The 14,554-nt window shown below is 43.4% G+C and overlaps 1 protein-coding gene and 1 pseudogene across 6 annotated transcripts in view; one reads left to right on the top strand and one right to left on the bottom strand.

Annotated features, from left to right (window-relative positions):
* FAM120C (family with sequence similarity 120C) overlaps positions 1–14,554 on the top strand; it is a 63,869-nt gene that overhangs the window by 22,841 nt on the left and 26,474 nt on the right. For 3 of the 6 annotated variants that reach the window (XM_036428888.2, XM_036428891.2, XM_045578295.1), the window contains exons 5-10: positions 8,781–8,883; positions 9,440–9,516; positions 9,951–10,222; positions 10,971–11,244; positions 12,387–12,558; positions 13,863–14,112. In XM_036428888.2, the coding sequence (XP_036284781.1) occupies positions 8,781–8,883; positions 9,440–9,516; positions 9,951–10,222; positions 10,971–11,244; positions 12,387–12,558; positions 13,863–14,112 (1,148 nt within the window). Of the gene's footprint in view, positions 1–8,780; positions 8,884–9,439; positions 9,517–9,950; positions 10,223–10,970; positions 11,245–12,386; positions 12,559–13,862; positions 14,113–14,554 lie in introns of those variants that run through there. The other 3 variants (XM_045578296.1, XM_045578297.1, XM_036428894.2) reach the window with 3 other exon arrangements.
* On the bottom strand, positions 252–2,194 carry LOC118714046 (annotated as a pseudogene).

The following is a 14,554-nucleotide window of genomic DNA, read 5'->3' as shown; positions in this document are numbered from 1 at the left end:
CGCCCCCTACTGGGAATCCAGCCCACATCCCAGGCATGTGCCCTTGGCCAGAATTGAACCTGGGACCCTTCAGTCTGCAGGCCGATGCTCTATCCATTGAACCGAGCCAGCTAGAGCTGTGCCACTCTTTTAAAAAATATATATTTTGAATGATTTCAGAGAGGAAGGGAGAGGGAGATAGAAACACCAATCATGAGAGAGAACAATTGACCAGCTGCCTCCCGCATGCCCCACGCTGAGGATCAAGCCCTGGCCAGGAAGCGAGCCCTGACCTCCTGCTTCATCGCTGAAGCTCAGCCACTGAGCCACGCCAGCCAGACAAGTTTTGCCACTCTTGGAATGAAGCCAGCATTCTTTTTGTCTCCCTTGGGGTGGCGAAGGTCAGTTTCCTCATAAGCCACATCGAGGTTCCCCATATGGCGCAAGGAGACTGCAGGAAGCCAGGCCCTTCAGGAAATTGGAAAAGGCTCCATCCCAGCGCTGCTGGTACTCCAGGCACACCAGATCTGGGCCGACATTAGGTACATAGTCTGTTACCAGCACAGACGTGCCAAATCCAGCCACAATCACAAATGCATCAAATTCCGCCAATGCCATGGGAGACACTGAGTGGCCACTGGTGGGAGAGCAGGCCCCCGCCACTGCACCCCTCAGAGTCTGAAGGAGGTGACCAGTGCTGATGGGGTAGTCCATACAGCTCCTGAAGTTCAGCTGGTAGTTTAGTCTCTGAACATTGGGACTATGCAGGCCCAGGATCTCTGGCATCTTCCTTTATCCAGTCTAGACCTTTCTCCTCCATCCAGGCCTGAAGCCCAGCCGCATGCCAGGACTGTGCCTCATTTGCCCCTGGGTGAAGTGTTCCGATCTGGGAATGCCCTCATACAGGGCTGGCCCCTCTCCTGCTGCCTCTTTTTCAGTTTTCTTTGCTCCTGCTCCCTACTTACTCTTCCTCACCCGTCTGGCCCAAACTTGGGCTCTTTCATTTTGTAAAAAAAATATTTTATTGATTTTTTTTTTACAGAGAGGAAGGGAGAGGGATAGAGAACTAGAAAGGTCGACAAGAGGGAAATATCGATCAGCTGCCTCCTGCACACCCCCCACTGGGGATGTGCCCGCAACCAACGTACATGCCCTTGACTGGAATCGAACCTGGACCCTTGAGTCCTCAGGCCGACGCTCTATCCACTGAGCCACACCGGTTAGGGCTTGGGCTCTTTCTTATCTTCTCCCACCGCACCCCTTTTCCCTAACTCCCCACCTTTTCACCCCGTGGCCCAGTGAAGCAGTATTTCTTCAGCATTGCTTGCTCAAGACCTTGTCTAGCTCCTCCTCATCTGAGCACAAAGAATGGATTCCTGTCTCTACTTTCTTTTTGCAGACAAAAGTTTTAAATTCTTACCAGTTTTTATCTTTTATGGATCATGCTTTTGGTGTCATGTCTGAGAACTCTGCAAAACTGCAGGCAGGACAAATTCTGTTTCCTTCTAATAATGATATAGTTTCATGCCCTGACCAGTTTGGCTCAGTGAATAGAGCATCGGCCTGCGGACTGAGGGGTCCCGGGTTCGATCCCGGTCAAGGGCATGTACTTTGGTTGGTCTGCGGACTGAGGGGTCCCGGGTTCGATCCTGGTCAAGGGCATGTACCTTGGTTGCGGGCACATCCCCAGTGGGGGGTGTGCAGGAGGCAGCTGGTCGATGTTTCTCTCTCATCGATGTTTCTCTATTCCTTTCCCTTCCTCTCTGTAAAAAATCAATAAAATATATATTTAAAAAAGATATAGTTTTATATTTAGAATAAATTATTTGTTTTAAGTTCATTTTTGTATAAAGTGTGAGGTGTTTCAACACACTTCACTGAAAAGGGTGTCTTTTTCTCCTTTGAATTGCCTTTGTCAAAAATCACTTGTCCATATTTGTGTGCATCTGTTTCTGGACTATTTTCTGTTCGTTTGACCTGTGTGTCTGTCCCTTTGCAAATAGCACACTGTCTTGAATACTGTAGCTTTACGATAAGTCTTAACATTAGGCAGTGATTCCTCCAATTTTATTCTTTTTCAAAATTACTTTGTATGTTCTATTTTTAATTCTCACAGGAGGATATGTTTTGTTTGATTCTAGAGAGAGAGAAAGTGGGGAGAGAGACATCTGATCGCCTGTCTTTCTTACGCTCCCCAACTGGGGATCAAACCCATGACCCTTTGGTCTGCAGGATGATGCTCTAATCAACTGAGCAACACTGGCCAGGACTCCTGCTGGGATTTTAATTGGAATTTCTTTAAATATATAGATGAATTTGGTGACTCTTCAAATCCTTGAATTCAGTGTGTGTCTCCATTTATTTAGATCATCCTTGATTTCTTTGGTCAGCATTTTGTAGGTTTCAGTCCTGTTGATACTTTTGTTTTTGGAGGCAATCAACCCATTTAGGTTTAGATCACAAGTTCTCACCATCCTTTTGTGGATTGTGGTTTCAATGGCTGCAATTTTCAAGGCCTTTGCAGACCTATTTGGATCAGTAGCATGTGCGCCACCCAGTGGCCATTCTGGGACTTGAGCTGTGATTTAGCTCTTCAGGTCTCAGTCTACGCAGGTCAAAATCCATGTGTGTGCTGCTCCCTCTGCAATCTCTTCAGTTCGTCACGGTTCATTGGAGCGATCTTGTTCTGCGTCTGGGGCCAAGTAGCAGGAGGGGGTAGAAAGGGTGAGAGAGAAAGAGAGAAGGCATCAAAAGCTCACTTACACCTCTTCAGACTTCTCTGATAGGAGAGGAAGCTTCCTATCATTCAGTTTTAGATTTCTGCTGTTCCCCTATTGTCACTTCTGCCACCCCAAGTTTGCTTTGGGCTGGCACACAGGAGAACAGAAAAAAGAAAAAAGAAGGAAATATGGGCCATTTCTAGACACTCCCTTGAGTGTTTGGAGACCCCTTTCCCACTGTTTAAGCCAGAACAAGACTAGGGTTTTTTTTCTGGAGTTTTTTCTGTCCACATCAGTGGATGCTTCCAGATTTCAGGCTGTGTTATATCCACACCAGGGATGCCAGAGGGAAAAAATGCTAAACTCATTCTTGGTTCAGTGGTACTTTGAATTCTGGTCTTCTCCCCAATCCTCCTGCTTCACTTTTCAGTCTAGTTGCTCCTGCTTATTATAGCTACATTTAGTGGGAACAAGGTGGAATATGCTTGGTCCATCTTATCTAGGACAGAAATCTCTCTATAGATTTCTCTAGACCACATGTGTCAAACACAAGGCCCGCGGGCCAAATCCGTCCCGCCAGGCCTTGCAATGTGGCCCGCACCGCGCTGTCATCACTGCACTCCGCTGCGTTTCCATCACAATGACAGTTTATGACTGTTCAGTAAACCATTCGGCCCGCGATTTAGGCTGGATTTTAGATTTTGGCCCCTTCTCTGATTGAGTTCGACACCCCTACTCTAGACGAATAAAGAATGAAATCAGTGTTTGATATTGGAGGTATATGTTTTGCTAACAACATTTTGTTATATCTATAACTTCACATTTAACATTCTGTTTTTTAAATTATATTTTTTTCTGACTTCAGAGAGAAAGGGAGAGACAAAAACATTAATAATGAGGGAGAATCATTGATAGGCTGCCTCCTGCAAGCCCCCGACTAGAGATCAAGCTTGCAACCTGGGCATGTGCCCTGACCAGGAATCTAACCGTGACCTCCTGGTTTGTAGGTTGATGCTCAACCACTGAGCCAAAAAATAGATATTTTATATATACATACATACGTGTGTGCAGGTGTGTATTTATTTCAGAGAGCAAGGGAAAGGGATGGAAAAATAGAAATATCAGTGATAAGAGAGAATCATTGAGCGGCTGCCTCCTGCACGTCCCCTTCTGGGGACTGAGCCTGCAACCCGGGCATGTGGCCTGACCAGGAATTGAACTGTGACCTCCTGGTTCATAGATTGATGCTCAACCACTGAGCCATGCCGCCTGGGCAAGGTCATAAATTTTTTTTTAATTGGAGTGACACTGGTTAATAAAATTACACAACTTCAGGTGCACAATTCCACAACACATCACTGTACACTCTGCTGTGTGTTCACCACCCCAAGTCCAGTCTCCTCCATCACCCATTTATCCCTTCATATCCCTCTCCTCCCTCCAGCAATCACCACACTTTTATGCCTTTTTAATTTAAAAAACAAGAGCAAAAAACTAAAATAGACCCTTTGCTCCTAATTCCATCCTAAGTTGCTTACAATGTTTTCTGTCTCCTTTATATGTGTGTTTTGATGTGGTATGGTAGTCATCTCTGTGTAAAAAATTTTAACCCTTTTTTTCACTTAATTTTATGACTTCACTACTTTTCATTGTTGCTGTAGCATTTTCAGAAATATCTCCCTTGTAGATCTATAAAAGGAAAGGATAGAATTTTATTAAATGCAATTATGCATCAGATACTAAATAAACCTTTATAGACAAGGTCCCATGCTACATACTAGGACATAAATGTGAATAAATCACTCTTCGCCCTCATGGAACCTGAGGTTAAACTGCGAGGCAGAAGCAAATAAATGAGCACAACAAAGAAAAACCCCAATAAAAGTTTCCTAGAGAGGAAAGGTTTCATACAACTGGTGCGGGCCCCTTGAAGGAAGAGTAAATATTTGTCAGGACTCAAAACAGAGTGGTGCATTGTGGGAAGTATGCATAATTTGTATTTCAAGGGATTGCATCATAGACCTATGCTCACTGGCAATGAATAGTTTATAAGACTTATTGTTAAGTACAAAAACCAGGTTAAAAACATGTGATATGACTTCATTTATGTGGAAAAAAGACTTGGTGTACATGCAGCAAAAGTTATGACAGGACATATACCCAACTGCTAACAGTGGTTACTTCTGTATAGCTTTTATCTTGTAAGAGATTGTTTTTCAATTATTATGTATATTATTGAATATACTAATGAAATAATGCATAAAATGAAAATTTGAGCCCTAACTGGTTTGGCTCAGTGGATAGAGCGTTGGCCTGTAGACTAAAGGGTTCCAGGTTCGATTCCGGTCAAGGGCATGTACCTTGGTTGCGGGCACATCCCCAGTGGGGGGGGTGTAGGAGGCAGCTGGTCGATGTTTCTCTCTCATCGATGTTTCTAACTATCCATATCCCTTCCTGTCTATAAAAAAAAAAATCAATAATATATATTTAACCCTTTGCACTCCGAACCATTCTGGACATTGGCTACCAGCTACTTGACGCTAATGGCGGAAAAGTGCGTTGAATTAACTCAATTCCCCGTAATCACTAATAAACTGCAATGTCCCCTGAGAGGGGACATCCGAGTGATATGCTAGAATTCCGATGTCCCCTGAGAGGGGACAGCGGAGTGCAAAGGGTTAAAAAATGAAATTTTGACTCAAAGGAACGTTATTCAACCATACAGATATTCTGTAAGTCGGTATAATTTGAAAACATTCTTTAGACATGGACCCTTTTTTCAAACAATTATAGTGAGTCCAATTTTTAAATTTTAAATTTTTTTTAGATAGAAATGGAGAATGAGAGAGAAACATCAATGAGAAAGAAACATCAACCTGCTGCCTCCTGCACGCCCCACACTGGGGATCGAGCCTGCAACCTGGGCATGTCCTCTGACCCAGAGTTGAACTGGCAACCTCTTGGTTCACGGGTTCATGCTCAACCACTGAACCACACAGGCCTTCTCAAGTCCAGTTTTTTTAGTAAGCAGAGTGATTTTATTTCCAAGAGAGGCTGGCAGACCTGCAGATCTTGATTTCTGTGTTTGTGTGCTTGCATGCATACTCAAATACCTCTGGAATGCTGTCTAGATCCTGGGGCGTTAATAGTTACAACTCTGAGAGATATGATTATGAATATTTTAAGTTTTCCTTTTTCATTATTTTTTTAAATTAAAAATTTTTTATTTTTTCTATAAGAAACAAATGGGTTGTTATAGTTAGTAGATGGGTTTTGTTTGTTTTTTAGAAAATATTCAACACTTGGGGCTACATGGCGAATTGGGCACTCTCATGTATTGATGATGAAAATATAACTTGTGACACTATTCTGAGAAGAGATTTAGTATCATGTGTCAGGAGTCTATGAACATGACCATATCCTTTGACCTAGTAAACCTATTTCTAAGAATTTGCCTTATGAAATAACCCAAGAAACTTATTAACAATGTGCTTATCAGAGCAATATTTATAATGAGAAATTAGAAATGACTTTAATATCTTATGTTCCATTTGATGAAATATAAAGACCATAAAATTATGTTCAAGGGGATTTTGATAAGGAAAAGCCCCGTCTTGGTCAGTCCCAACCCCACAGAGGGAAAGAGCCATTTTACTCCTATTGCCATGATTAGTTTTGCTTCTATTTGAGCTTTATATGTATGCTTTTGTGTTTGTCTTTCACTCATTATGTCTTTGAGATTTATCCATAGCATTGCATGTATCAGCATTTTGCTCTTCTTTATCACTATATTGTATCCCATTGTATGAATATACTACAATTGATCCATTCTTCTGTTAATATGCATTTGAGTTATTTCTAGTTTAGGGCTATTATGCATAAAGCTGTTGTTAGTTTGTTCATACTTTTTGGTGGACAAATGTACTCATTTCCCCTAGGGTGAATTTACTTTGCACTTGCCTTATGAAATTGAGTAGTAAAAGTATTATACTAATAAAAACTTAGGTGGTCCTCATGCCATCACGCCATCACAAGATGGCTGTGCCCATAGTGGAGGCGGGGTTTCTCTAGTAAATTACTTAGGAGAAGGATTACTATGCTACTCGGTAAATAATGTTTAGTTTTATAAGAAACTGCCCAAACTGTTTTCCAAGCTGTACCTAGATACACCTACCAGCAATCTACTGGTATTCCAGTTACTCCATATCCTTACCAGTGCTGATATTTATAATCTCAAATTTTTGCCATTCTGTGGATATACAGTGATGTCACATTGTGGTTTTATATACACTGAGTGGCCTGATTATTATGATCTCTGAATGCATAATAATATGGCCACTCAGTGTATATCCTATATAATAAAAGGCTACTATGCAAGTTGTCCCCTCGACCAGCAAGCAGGCTGGCCAACTGCCCATGTCCCCTGCCCTTGGCCAGGCTGTCTAGACCCCACCCATGCACAAATTCATGCACCGGGCCTCTAAAACACACACACACTCACTCACTCACTCACTGAGTGGCCAGATTATTATGTGTTCAGAGATCATAATAATCTGGCCACTCAGTGTATGTTTTAAGTGCTTTTGTGTGTTTTAAAAATATTTTTTTATGGATTTTGGAGAGGAAGGGAGACGGAGAGAGAGAGAAACATAAATGATGGAAGAGAATCATTGATCAGCTGCCTCATGCACATCCCACACTGAGGATCAAGCTTTCAATCCCCCGGGCATGCGCTCTGACCAGGAATGGAACCGTGACCTCCTGGTTCATAGTCAGCCATGAGCCACGCTGGCTGGGCTGCTTTTGGTTTGAATGTTCATGCCTTTTGAACCAATAATTTCACTTTGGGGACATTTTCCTAAGTATATAATCTAAAATCCAGAAAATCTTCTATGATGTGTTCTCTGCTGTGTAACTTATAAAAGCCAAATGTGAGAAATAACCTAAATGTCAGGTATTAGGGAAGTAGGTGCATAATTTATGATATATTTATAATGATAAAATATGCAGCCATTCAAAATTATCTTAAAATACAATAAAAGCAGGATATAATATTATACAGAGTAAGGTATTAACTATAGAAAATATGAGTATTAAAATAGAATAGCTATATACATCAACAAAAATTTTATTTTGAAGTAACAATTTTTATTTATTTTTAATTTATTGTTGCCACTATCACAGATGTGCCCCATTCCTCCCCTTACCTACCTCCACCCAGCCGCACCCCCCTCCTTCTGGCCATCACCATACTTCTCTGTGTCCATGGGATATTCATATATGTTCTCTGGCTAATCACTTCACCTTATTTCATCCAGTCCCCCCCCATTCTCCTCCTCTCTGACGTCTGTCAGTGTGTTCCGTATATCCATGCCTCTGCTTCTGTTTTGTCCAAAAAGGACATACAGATGGCCAATACATATATGAAAAAGGCTCAGCATCACTAATCATCAGAGAGATGTGAACTAAAACTACCACGAGGTATCACCTCACACCTGCCGGTATGGCTGTCATCAGGAAATCCACAAACAACACCTGCTGACAAGAATGTGGAGAAAAGGGAACCCTGGTGTAGCTACTGTTGAAAATAGTGTGGCGTTTCCTCAAAAAATTAAAAATGGAGCTGCCTTTTGACCCAACAATCCCACTTCTGGGAATATTTCCTAAGAACCCTGTGTTCATAGCAATGTTATTTACCAGCCAAGATCTGAGAAAAAAGTTTATTTGAAAAAATACTAGAAGGAGAAAACACATCAAAATACCTTTCGGTGGTGGTACTGTGTAATTTGCCCCTATCCTTATGTGTTTTGTTAATGATCATGTGACCATTTTAGAAGAATACAAAATTTACTAAGTCAACTTTTATTTACTTTTAAACTTCATTTAAAAACTTTCCCCAGATTTGATGTTCTATTATGCTTTCTCCTTATCTAATCTTTCCTGCAACATGAAAAATTACTCTCTTGGGTTTCTTTAAATATTTGATTTCTGCTACTGTTTTGACTCTCAAATGACAAATTGCATGAAAAAGACACTCTTGTGTTGTTTCTTCTTCTGAACATCTGATGTTGCGACATCCAGTCCAGGACGGAAGATAAAATAGAGCGATTCAAGAAAGCAGTTGAGTACTATTCAGTCACAACCAAAATCTCTTCGCTGCCAGTGAGTTCCTCCTCCTTTCTAGGTAAGGCTTCCACCGGACCCGGAACTGCTCTGTCCATAGAGACTGAGGTGGCCCCTCAGAAACTCCCGGACCAGAGGAGAATCCCTGTTTGTATTGCATCCTCCTAGAAGTCATTCCTGTTTGCTAGACATTCTCCTTTGAATTTCCATGCAATAAGAGAGGTGACATGAGACAAGGCCCCGATTGCCCAAAACGTTAGTTGGCGTCCTATGCCATTCTCTTAGCTTGGGCTTCTTCTGATGCTACCTTCCATTGTGGCCTAGTACACGTAAGACAGCCCTCTCAGTGGTGTCAGACCTGAGTTCGAATCCCACCTCTGCTGCTTACTAGCTGTGCGATCTTGGCAAGAAAGGTGGCTCACGATCCCTATTGGATAAAGTGGTTATCCGATGCAATAATTTATGTAAGATTCCTGGCATGGTGCATAATAGCTGCTCAGTAAGATGTGACTTATTTATAATTACTAATAATTTTTCAGGTGATGTGGGGTTAGCAGAATGTAACGTGGTAGAATTATGACGATTGCCTAAAATGTCACCCTTTCTCTTGGCTTCAGGGTTTCGTAACAATCGCCTGGGAAATCCTCCCATTCCACGAAGTCACATGAGCGGTATTTCTCCTGGGAGGCCAATGGTAAGTATCCTTTAAGGGGCCTCAGACCGTTATTTTAGCACTAGACTCTGGTGGCTTCCTGAGTTTCATAGCCTGAGTTAGGTTGTCTCAGTGTAATCAGTGTGTTAAGACTGGCATGTACCTATGTCACATTCTCAGCTGGAGGCCAGCAGACTATGTCAAGAAGACATCCAGATCAGTAACCACTAGGGCCTGGTGAAGGTAGATGTGCTAATGGTGGAGAGCGTTCTAGACCATGGTTTGGTTCATTGCCTGCCTCTGGAGAATTCTATCCGGACATCACTGTTAGAATTATTTCTTGTTTCTCTCAGTAGGTTCTTTGTATCCCAATAACCTTTGCTACAGCCATCATCTGCTATGTCACAGCTTTTGAGGGAGCCATCTTGGAGCATGGTAAAATGTTAAAGAGCTTCTCTGTCTGTTTTATCCTTCAGTTCTCTCACCATGTGCCCCAGAAAATGAAATATCCACCACCATTCCCATTGGGACCCAACTCCTCTCTTCTCTTCTCCCCCCATGCTTTGGGGGAATCCCATGCTTTTTCTGAGAATCCCCTGCTGGAGGACAACCCCCTTGCCACTTGGGGTATCTCTTATGACTCATCACAGTTTCCCAATTACCTGACTTCCAAAGCCTCACCTCCTCTGGGACCAGACTCTTCCCACTCTTCCTCCTCTGGTGATGAGCCAAACGGAGTCAGCTCTGAGTAAGTATCTGTATAGGCACCCAAGGAAACAGACTTCCGAAGCATCTCTGTTCTTTTGCTGCTAACCTGGGCTGGGGCGTGGGGAAGCGCATGCTCCTGGCTTCTCTCTGTGGCTCTTTGCTTCCTAAGCAAAGTAAAACTCTCTCTCTGCTTGGCCACTTCATGCTCGTTTTGACCCTAGACGGGTGGTAATTTTCAGACACTCAAGCCATGGAGGTAAAAGGCAGCACAGCAGCTAGTTGTGGCTAGCCATTTCTCAATCAGTGAGGGGAGCAGACTGAATGTTAAAAAAATAAGAATTTTTAGAGTGGAGGTATTGAAACAGTTGTGTAGGCTGTTATATTGTTAGTGACTCAGACAGGATGTTGATGATTAAAATATCGGCATTTTGCATTAGTTCATTTGTTCTTAGATTGTTCTCTGAGCAGATTATCCCTGGGAAACGGGGCTGCCCTGAGGTTTCAATGGCAATTATTTTCTTAGAACATGCTCAGACTCTAAATGTGATCTCTTACGTGGTGGGAAGGATTCGGAATGGTTCCCACCGCTTCCGGTCACGTTGGTTTGTGTCAGATGGAAGAAGCCAGGAGGGTGGTGATGGCCACTGAGTGGAAACAGCCCACTGCTAACCCAGTGTCCAAACTCCCAGAGTTTTTGTCAGGTTCCTTGAGATCAGAGCAGACACTTGAGTTGGAATATCCTTATCAACTTCCTTTCTCTCTCTACATTGTCTCTCTCAATCTTTTAGTCACGTCACAGAATCATTTCATCGGCAGTCCAGATGGGAGGACCCCAATTGTAGCAGAGGTCCGTGGGTGCAGCCTATTGACGCTGGAGTTTCCGATTCTGCCCTGGGGAATGGCGAGCCCCACATCCCGTCTCTGCTCTCTATGTCTACGAGGAACCACATGGACATCACCATTCCGCCGTTGCCCCCGGTCGCCCCAGAAGTCTTGCGGGTGGCTGAACACAGACACCGAAGAGGTCTCATGTACCCGTATATCTACCACGTCCTCACCAAGGTGAGCGCGCCTCAGTGCCTCCTCCCCTCCTTGCTCTTCAGAGTGCACTTCACACTTCCTAGACCTGTAGGTCACTGGAGAAAATGCTGATTGATGGTATCTGAAAGGAGATAAGCGGAGACCGAGTGTGCTGGGGCTTCTCATTGTATTCTGGGTCTTAGGTGAGGTGAGACCAGAAGGAGATGGGACTGCAGTAAATGAGGCCCAAGAAGTGTAACTGTGAGATTTCCAAGAAGAAACTTGGCAGAATCTGGTCCAGGGGAGGACTCTAGAAGAAGAGGCTTTATGCCCTTGTGTTTTGCCTTTCTCTACTTCGGCAGAGCTGTTCCCCTCCATCATCTTACCATCCAAATCCACGCCCCAGCAAACGGTGTAAGATGGACTTTTCCCGTTTAGTTGGCTAGTCAGTTATAGCAAAGACTTTAAAAACAGAGCAGAGCTTTGAAGCTGGCTGTGGTCAGCTGGACTTATTGCTGCTTTTTATTTTATTTTTTAAACATAAATTTTATTTTTTATTTTTATTGATTTTTATTTTTTATTGATTTTTTTTACAGAGAGGAAGGGAGAGGGACAGAGAGCTAGAAACATCATGAGAGAGAAACATCGACCAGCCACTTCCTGCATACCCCCTACCGGGGATGTGCCCGAAACCAATGTACATGCCCTTGACCGGAATCGAACGTGAGACCCTTCAGTCTGCAGACTGATGCTCTATCCACCGAGCCAAACCGGTTTCGGCTTTTATTATTTTTTTAAGAACCATCTTGAGTTCTTTTTAAAAAAATTTTTTTTAAATCTTTTTATTTCGGAGAGCAAGGGAGAGGAAGAGAGAGAGAGAGACATCAATGATGAGAGAATTATTGATAGGCTGCCTCCTGCGTGCCTACATGGGATGGAACCTGCAATCCGGGCATATGCCCTGGCCGGGAATTGAACCTTGATCTCCGGGTTCATAGGTCAACACTCAACCACTGAGCCACATCAGCTGGGCTATGGCTTCTTTTTAGTCTGAAACTATCTTAAGTACAAGTGGAAAATTGAGTGGCGAGGCTACATACAGCTCCTTACTGGTTTTTCTCGGCTCAATCCCAAACCTTGAGGTAACTAATTTCCTCCTTCTCTCTGGCTTATATTCTTATTAGGGTGAGATCAAGATCCCTGTATGCATTGAGGATGAGTGTAACATGGAGCTGCCGCCAGCTGCTCTTCTGTTCCGGTCAGCTCGTCAATATGTATACGGGGTGCTTTTCAGCCTGGCGGAGACACAGCGGAAACTGGAGCGCCTGGCCATACGGCGTCGGCTGCCTGTGGAACGTAAGCGCAGTTCTGGCTTTCACAGATCTCCCAAAGCTTGATGCAGAGCAAAAATGTATCTGCAAACACATACTTTTGGCTGTGGAACATTTTTTTATTTTATTGATTTTGTACAGAGAAGAAGGGAGAGAGATAGAGAGCTAGAAACATCAATGAGAGAGAGTCATCGATCAGCTGCCTCTTGCACACCCCCTCCTGGGGATATGCCCGCAACCAAGGTACATGCCCTTGACTGGAATCGAACCCGGGTCCTTTCAGTCCGCAGGCCGACGCTCTATCCATTGAGCCAAACCGGTCTCGGCTATGGAACATTTTTTAAGAAAATGTATAATTCACCAGGATACTCATTGGTATGGGGAATTCATTAACTTATGCTCCAATTCTTTTTTCTTTAATTATATTTTTATTGATTTTAGAGAGGAAGGCAGAGGGGGAGAGAGAGAGAAAGAGAAACATCAATGCTAAGAGAGAATCATTGATTGGCTGCCTCCTATTGGGGATCGAGCTTGCAACCCGAGCATGTGCCCTTGACTAGAATCGAACCTGGGACCCTTGTTTGCAGACCGTCCCTCTATTTACTGAGCCAGATCGGGTAGGGCTAAGCCCCAATTGTTTAACCATTAAGCATTCAGAGCGACTATTACTTATATAAAGCATGCTGGGCCTTGGGAATGCAGAGGTGTATCGGACACAATCTCTCCTCTTCAGTGAGATTTTTGTTTTGGAACTTGATCCTATAGATTAGTAGTGGGCAAACTGGCTCTCGAGCTGCGGTTTGCCACTCTGTTGACTAATGAGTTTGCCGATCACTGCTATAGATAATTGGAGCCATTGAAATGTGTGTGTGTTTTGTTTTCAGAGGAGAAAGGAAAGGAATAGAGAGATAGAAACATCAATGATGAGAGAGAAACATCGATTGGCTGCCTGGATTGAGCCCAAAACCCAGGCATGTGCCCTGACTGGGAGTCAAACTGTGACCTGGTTCCTAGGTTAACAACCACTGAACCACACTGGCCAGGCGAGCCTTGATTTCTCCATCTGCAAAATGAGCCCTACATTTTGTAATAATGTAGGCATAATCTCTCTCAGAATTTTTCTGAAGAGTAAATGAGATTTACTTTTATATGCAAAGTACTTAACACATATCAAGCATATAGTAAATGCTTACTACTGCTACCAATAAATATTATAGCAACAAAAGTAAAAAAGGTGTTGAGATGTGGTCGATCTTGTCCATTGTGGCCAGCTGCAGAAATACTCGGAAATTCTCTACATCCTGGTTTTCCTCAATGTCTGTTTTCCAGTTCCTGCAGTGATCCTTAAGGAGTGGTCTGCCTACAAAGGGAAGTCACCTCAAACCCCAGAACTGGTGTCTGCACTGACATTTCGGGAATGGACCTGCCCAAACCTCAAGAGGCTCTGGCTGGGCAAAGCCGTTGAGGACAAGAACAGAAGGATGAGGGCCTTCCTGGCCTGCATGAAGTCAGATACCCCCAGCATGCTCAATCCAGCCAACGTGCCCACCCACCTGCTGCTCATGTGCTGTGTTCTCCGGTAAGCCGTGGCACCGGGAGGCAGCCAGCTCATTTCTCTCTTACTTTTCGGATATTTCCTTTAATTAGGTGTGTTTATGTGTGTTTGGGGTGGGGAGGTTTTTGTTTTATATTTAGCTTAGACTTCAGAAACACTGAAATTGATTGCTTTGATTGTCTCCTTGGCTTATGATCTCTGTCATCATCAATCTACGCATCACCTATCTTTTTATTTTTAAAATTATTTTATTGATCTTTTACAGTAGGGGTGTCGAACTCAATCAGAGAAGGGGCCAAAATCTAAAATCCAGCCTAAATCGCGGGCCGAATGGTTTACTGAACAGTCATAAACTGTCATTGTGATGGAAACGCAGCGGAGTGCAGTGATGACAGCGCGGTGCGGGCCACATTGCAAGGCCTGGCGGGACGGATTTGGCCCGCGGGCCTTGTGTTTGACACATGTG

Source organism: Pipistrellus kuhlii, unplaced genomic scaffold (genome assembly GCF_014108245.1).
Source record: "Pipistrellus kuhlii isolate mPipKuh1 unplaced genomic scaffold, mPipKuh1.p scaffold_m20_p_95, whole genome shotgun sequence".
Classification (NCBI taxonomy): Eukaryota; Metazoa; Chordata; class Mammalia; order Chiroptera; family Vespertilionidae; genus Pipistrellus; species Pipistrellus kuhlii.
The sequence above is the reverse complement of the archived record's forward strand: the minus strand, read 5'-3'. Positions and strand labels throughout refer to the sequence as shown.